Source organism: Furipterus horrens, unplaced genomic scaffold (genome assembly GCF_987537825.1).
Source record: "Furipterus horrens unplaced genomic scaffold, mFurHor1.1.pri manual_scaffold_7, whole genome shotgun sequence".
NCBI lineage: Eukaryota > Metazoa > Chordata > Mammalia > Chiroptera > Furipteridae > Furipterus > Furipterus horrens.
In genome coordinates this window covers 741,291-747,973 of record NW_028327177.1, presented here as the reverse complement: position 1 = coordinate 747,973, position 6,683 = coordinate 741,291, and the positions used below count along the sequence as shown (strand labels likewise).

Sequence of the window (6,683 nt, the reverse complement as noted above, 5' to 3'; positions counted from 1 at the left end):
GCGAATGACGCCCAGCCGTCAGCACCACCCTCCCCGAGCCCCGAGGAAGTGAGGCGGGGGGTGGAAGAGCGTCCCAGGCCGGGCACCGCCACGCAAAGGCCCGAAGCTGGCCGACAGCGCTCCGGAGGGCGCCGAGGGTCCTTGGGGCGGAGGGCGGGCGAGGAAACCTTCTCGGGGCACCGGAGTTTAGGGCGGTGCCGAGGGGGCGGGGCTCCTCGAGGGGCCCCAGTTGGGCGGGGCTTGGGCTGCAGGCTCCGCCCCCAGTCCGGCGCATGCGCGGGGGAGGTGCTGCCGCCGGCTCCCAAGGCAACCGGGTTCAATGGTTCCAGCCCCGCGGGTCTATGCAGGCCCCTGGCGCCCACCTGCCGGCATGTACGCCGCCGAGGTGGACCCTCACGTAGCCCGGCGGTACCTGCTGAAGCGGCGGCTCGGGAAGGGGGTGAGCCCGGGAAAGCAACCGGGCGTCCGCGGTCGGTTTCCTCCGACTGCACGGGGACGCCTGGGCTCGCCCCTTCCGTCCTCCGCCCACTGGCCCTTCGGTGCTCCCGGGAATCTTGTCAGGGCCATGGCTCTGGGAGGCAGGGGACAGACAGGGTCCCGGCGGTCCTCGGGGCGTGACCCTGGAGCCGCCTCCCCTGCCCCGGACTGCACCTCCGGGTGCCCACGGGACGCCCTGGGAGGCTCGGCCCGCCTGCTCCAGCCGATGAGGCGGGAGGGCAGGCAGGCCTGAGCTGGTCACGCGTTGGAGTGGGAGCCAGGAGCGTGTGGGGGTCAGTGTGTGTTCGTGATTGTGAGCGAGCGTGTGGAATTGTGTGTGTGTGTGTGAAGGGGTGTGGCTGTGTGTGTGTTAACAGGGGAGGGAGAGGGGCAGGTCAGACAGTGCACATAGCAAGTGCAAAGGCCCTGAGGTCAGACCCTGCTTGGCTTTGGGAGAAGCCGCAGAGTTGCTGGGACTGGGGGAGGGGCCGACCATGCAGGGCTTTGGGGGTGTTGGCTTCTACTTTTGGGCTCTCCCTGCGCACTGTTGAGGTTGGGGGTGGGGGAGCAAGGAAGGTTAGTCAAGAAGTGAGTCTTCACACCCAGGCGACACAGGCTGGCGGCTCAGACCAGGCAGGGGCGCAGGCGGTAGAGATGCTGGGATTCTGATTCACTCTGAAGGAGCCAACAGGATCTGCTAACAGGCTGGAGAGTGTGAGAAAGGGCCTGGAGAAGGGTCCTGCCCCAGCCCCCAGCCCACACTGGCCTCCACCTCCCTTTGCCACCTGTCAGCTCCTCCGAAAGACGCTGGGCCCCAGGGCCACCGGCAGAGCACGGGCCTCACCCTCACCACAGCCCTCACCACACTGCCACCTCCCAGCAGCCAGAGTAGGAGCAGGAGCCTAGTCTGCAGGGCAGTCAGGTGGGGTGCCGGTGGGGTGAGGAGCTGACCTCTTCCTCCCCAGGCCTACGGAATTGTGTGGAAGGCGGTGGACCAGAGGACTGGTGAGCTTGTGGCCATCAAGAAAATCTTTGAGGCCTTTAGGGATAAGACGGATGCCCAGGTAACTGAGGAAGTGTGGGAAAGGGCGGGGCGGGGCTGTGGGCTCACCTGCTGCTTCTGCTCCTGGAAGCCCAATCGCGCGGGTCTCTGGCACTGCTCTGAGCCACGGTCCCCACGGTCTAGTGGGTGTGTGGGTGAAGAGCGCCGACCCCTGTGGGTCCCTCTGGTTCCACACACACTCATGTTTCTCTTATTCCAGAGAACGTTCCGGGAAGTCATGCTGCTCCAGGTGAGTGGCCAAGGCACCTGCCTACTTCCCCAGGTGCAGTCTCCCCAAATGGGGAAGGCCGGCCCCTCCACCCCAGAGCACAGCCTCTGGCTTTCTCCTCAGGAATTTGGGGACCATCCAAACATCATCAGGCTCCTGGATGTGATCCGGGCAGAGAATGACAGGGACATATACCTGGTGTTTGAGTCTATGGGTGAGTGAGGCCTCGTTAGCCCCTAGCCTGGCTCCCTCTGTGTGTCCCTCTGCTGCTCAGGTCCCTGCAGTGGCCAGTACCCTCACCCTGCACAGTGTCCCTATGCTCAAGGACGAACAGCTGGCAAGTGTCAGCCCTTGGGTGACCTGGGCAGTAACCACCTTGCCTCCATCCATCCACACGAGGTCCCTGCTTTGCCCACTGTTCACAGCTGCATTTTCCTTTTTCTACTCATTTTATAAGACAAAGGCAAGCAATAAAGTATTAAAACCAATCTCACAACTCTAGCCAGTGTGGCTTAGTTGGAGCATTGTCTATGGTTGAACAGTTGTTTGATTCCTGGCCAGGGCGTGTTTTGGAGGCAACAGATTGATGTTCCTCACATCAGTGTTTCTCTTCCTTCCTCTCTCTCTAAAATGCAATGAAAAGGTGTCCTTGGGTGAGGATAAAAAAAGCCCCCCACTTCTTGCTGTACCAACAAAGACAGTGAGAAGGCCCCAGGTGCCTGTGGGGGCCACTGGGCAGCACGCTCCCCCAGGACCTGAAGACTGCAGGCAGTGGGCGGGCAGAGGTGCCCCTGCCAGGGCTCAAAGTGGGAGAGCCCTGCCTGCTCCCCCAGGATCCGCGGGGTAGCCCAGCCCCCGTTTACTGACTTGCTTGGCCCCCCAGACACGGACCTGAATGCCGTCATCTGCAAGGGGAAGCTGCTGAAGGATGTTCACAAGCGCTACATCTTCTACCAGCTGCTGCGCGCCACCAAGTTCATCCACTCGGGAGGTGTCATCCACCGGGACCAGAAGGTGCCGTCCGCGCTCTGTCCAAGGCCCCGCGCGGGTGTGCCCACCGCCCTGGCCCACCAGCCCTGAGTGCCTCCTGTCCTGCAGCCAGCCAATGTCCTCCTCGATGCCAGCTGCCAGGTGAAGCTCTGTGACTTTGGCCTCGCCCGCCCCCTCAGCGGCCTCCCAGAGGGGCCCGCGGGCCGGGCCCTGACAGAGTACGTGGCCACACGCTGGTACCGGGCTCCGGAGGTGCTGCTGTCCTCCAGCTGGTAACACCTCCCCCATGTCCCCTTGCCCAGCCAGGCCCCTGGGCCGTACTGCGCCTCCACAGTCCCCCTCCCTGGCCCCCAGGACCCTATTCCCTTGAACGACCCCCTCCCACCCCCACCTCTGCCCCAGGTACACCCCTGGGGTGGACATGTGGAGCCTGGGCTGCATCCTGGGGGAGATGCTGCGGGGGAGGCCCCTGTTCCCCGGCACATCCACACTCCACCAGCTGGAGCTGATCCTCCAGACTGTCCCACCACCATCTGAGGAGGGTGAGCGTGTGCGGGGACCACCGGGCAAGAGCACAGGGCTGCAGGGACACAGCACATGACAGGCCAGGGCTGGTCGGGGGCTGACAGGGAGGGTCCAGATGTCTCAGGGGCTGGGAGAGGCTGGGCCCCAGAGGAGCTGCCGGGGTTCAGGGAGCAACTAGACAGTCTGCAAAGCAGGCAGGGCCTGCCCACAGGGCACACAGGGGCCCAGCCAGGGCAGGACAAGAGCCCTAGCCCTCTGAGCGGTGACAGGGGCAGGACCCCGGTCTTCTGGGAGCTGGGGGAGCGGAGGTGGGGGGAGAGGTGGAAGAAGGCAGCAGTGGGGACACGTAGGGGGACAAGTAGGGATATCCTTCCTCTTCCCTGGGGGTGGGGGGGAGGTAAGACAGCCAAAGGACCAGGTCGGGGGAGCTCATTCTCTCCCCAAGTCTCCACCCTCTGGTGGCATGTGAGTGAGCAGGGCCCCATGCAGAAGGGGTACAGGGGTGCACGCACAGACAGGGGGTCGTGCACATGTCCAGGCAGCCCCAGACCTGGTGAGAGGTCACTGCAGAGGCCAGAAGGGACGGCTGGACCCAGACCTCCCTGAGCTACCCCACGGACCACAGCCGATTCTGCCCCCCACCCCACAGACCTCCTGGCTCTGGGCTCAGACTACAGCGCCTCAATTCTGCGCCACCTGGGGGCCCGGTGAGTGCAGACTTGGGAGCTGGGCCCCAGCACTTCCCGTATCTTTGCTGACCAGTCCAGACCCCGCCCCGGCAACCATGGCTCATGCTAGAAAGAGGTCCCCTGCCCTGGCTGGTTTGGCTCAGAAAGGTCACTGGTTGGATTCCCGGTCAGGCACAGGCCTGGGTTGGGGGCCGGGTCCCCAACTAACTGGAGGCCTGCGAGAGGCAACCGGTCGATGATTTTCTCCCTCTCTCCCTTCACCTCCCTCTAAAAATAAATAAATAAATAAATCTGTCTTAAAAAAAAAAAAAAAAAAGACGCCCCCAGTGTGGGCCCAGCTCAGGGTAGGAACCTGCAGGAGCTGCTTCGAGCAGGTGGGAGGAGACAGGAAGGCAAGGCTGGGATCTGGTGACCCTCCCCGGCTGCCTGAGGGTGTGTTGAGATCCAGGGACAGTAAGTGGGACAGGAAAAAGGTTCAGCCTGGGCCACGGCTGTGGATGCGGGCAGGGGCCGGGCCTGAAGAGAGACTCACCCGCTCCGACACTGCAGGCCTCGCCAGGCGCTGGAGGCCCTCCTGCCGGCGGACACGCCCCCCGAGGCCCTGGATCTCCTCCAGGGACTTCTGGTGTTTGCCCCGGACAAGCGGCTTAGCGCGGCCCAGGCCCTGCAGCACCCCTACGTGCGCAGGTAGGGGTGGGAGAGCCCCCCACTGCCCGCCCTCGGCTCGCTGGAGAGCCTCGCTTGGCCGCAGCCTGGGCCTCGCTTCCCCGGCACCCCCCTCGTGGGCTCCCCGCAGGTTCCACTGCCCAGCCCGTGAGTGGACGCTGGAGGCGCACGTTCGGCTCCCGCTGTACGAGGGAGTCCAGCTCACGGCCCCCGAGTACCGCAGCCGCCTCTATCAGGTGCTCCGCCTGGCCCCCCTCATCCCCCGTCCTCACGCCGCCTCGGGGCCTCCCGCTGCCTAAGTGACACCAATACTCTCGAGCCCAGCCGCGCTCCTCTAAGCACCGCCTGCCCCACCCCCCAATCCGGCAGATGATCCAGGAGCGTCAGGGCAACAACCGCGCACCGAAAGAGGAGGGCCTGGGGGAAGCCCCCCTGCCCCAAGCGTGCGCACTCAAGCCCAGGGCTGTACCCCAGCTGCCCTCCCGTGAGCCCGCGCAGGACCTCGGACACAGGCCTCAGAATAGCCCCGGTCACGGTCCCGCGCGCGGTGTGTGATCTGAGCAGGTGCCGCCCCTTTGGTGTGGACCACCGACCACCCAGCGCCAAGACTCCTAACCCGGGCTCTGATCTTCCGACCCCACAGACAACCCCCGCGGAGCCAAGGACGTCCCCAGGCAGCATTCGGCTCCCCTGCTCCAGCCTCTGCCCCCAGGAGGTCCAGGGAGAGGAGAAAGGCCCCCCGGGGCAGCGGCGGAGCCCCCCTCGGCACCCTCGTGGGTAGGTCGTGTAAGGGTGGGCACGAGAGGACCCCTCCGCGGTGCCTGAGAGCCTACAGCACCGGCTGGCAGTGACCCTCTGCCATACTTCCCAGGCGAAGTCCCGTGCGCAGGGGGCGGTGCCCTCCCTGAGCTCGCAGGCCGCCGCCCGGGTGGCCATCCAGGCGCTGATCCGGAGTGACGGGGGCCAGGACCGTGGGGAGAGGCCGGCGGGCGCACGACCGGTGAGCCCGCCCCATCCCATCGTTACTGGGCACTGGGTGTCCCTCTCCGACCTCGGCTCGCTCCCCCGAGGCCCGCCCCTTCGCCTCCCCTCGGCCCAGGCGGCCCTCTCACCAGGACTCCCGACTGCATGCAGGTCTCTCTCCCGCATACTGGGGAAGCCCGGCCGGGCCGCAGGATGTTCAGAGCCTCGGCCTCGCAGGGAGTGCAGGGGGCCGCGCGGGCCGCGCTCGGGGGCTACTCCCAAGCCTACGGTACCGTCTGCAACTCAGCGCTGGGCCTCCTGCCCCTGCTCCCAGGACCCCACGCGTGAGCCACGACCCCTGCCTGCGACCCCGCGTCCCTCCCGGTCCCGTCCCTGCCTACTCAGTCTGCAGATTTATCCCGCGAGTCCCGGCACTCTGCACTTGCTCTTCCCTGCTTGCGGGCACTGCAGTCCCAGGACGTTTGTCCCTTCCTCGCTAGGGAACACGAGGTTCCCTCCAGCCCCAATGACCTCCCCCAATAAAGTCCTGTTAGTCCCCAGCTGACCTGCCCACCTTTCATCCTTAGAAGGGACTCCCTGAGGCCACACCAGCCCTTTCATGAGCCCATCCTCTTCCGAGGACCCCTCTGCTATTACCCTGTGGCTCCTGTCTGTCCAGCACCCAGCCCTTCTCTCCGGGGTCACAGCACCTCAGGCGGCTGGGGTGGGGGCACCTGTAGCTGGTGCACAAGGCTAGAGATTGCAATATAGTTGGGTGATTATATATATATATTTGGGAACATGCTGTAATAGTGTCTTGTGTTTTATTAACATCAGAATGTTCAGAATCACATTTGAGGAGCTGGGTACTACTCAGAGAGGCATGGGGGACACAGGAGGCCCAGAGGGTCCTGGCCAGAGAGCTCCACTTCCCTCAGGGGCCCTCCCTACACACCAGGTCACACGGAAACATGTCAGCAGACTCCAGCTCATCCAGCTCCCCATGACCTTTGCGACCTGGACAGAAGTCCCTGCTGTCACTCCTGCCTGGAAGGTGGCTTTAGTGACCAGACTGAGCTGACAGGGCACAAAAGTGCACCCT

At 64.6% G+C, this 6,683-nt stretch overlaps 1 protein-coding gene across 1 annotated transcript; it reads left to right on the top strand.

Annotated features, from left to right (window-relative positions):
* Window positions 1–337: 337 nt before the first annotated feature.
* On the top strand, window positions 338–6,391 carry MAPK15 (mitogen-activated protein kinase 15). Its single transcript, XM_090283172.1, has 14 exons — window positions 338–439; window positions 1,443–1,541; window positions 1,740–1,769; window positions 1,872–1,962; window positions 2,632–2,762; window positions 2,847–3,010; window positions 3,141–3,280; window positions 3,913–3,970; window positions 4,502–4,639; window positions 4,749–4,854; window positions 4,988–5,165; window positions 5,262–5,395; window positions 5,490–5,618; window positions 5,753–6,391. Exons 1-14 carry the CDS (start codon window positions 371–373, stop codon window positions 5,927–5,929), a joined length of 1,644 nt encoding a protein of 547 aa, XP_090139298.1. The 5' UTR covers window positions 338–370; the 3' UTR covers window positions 5,930–6,391.
* Window positions 6,392–6,683: the final 292 nt, after the last annotated feature.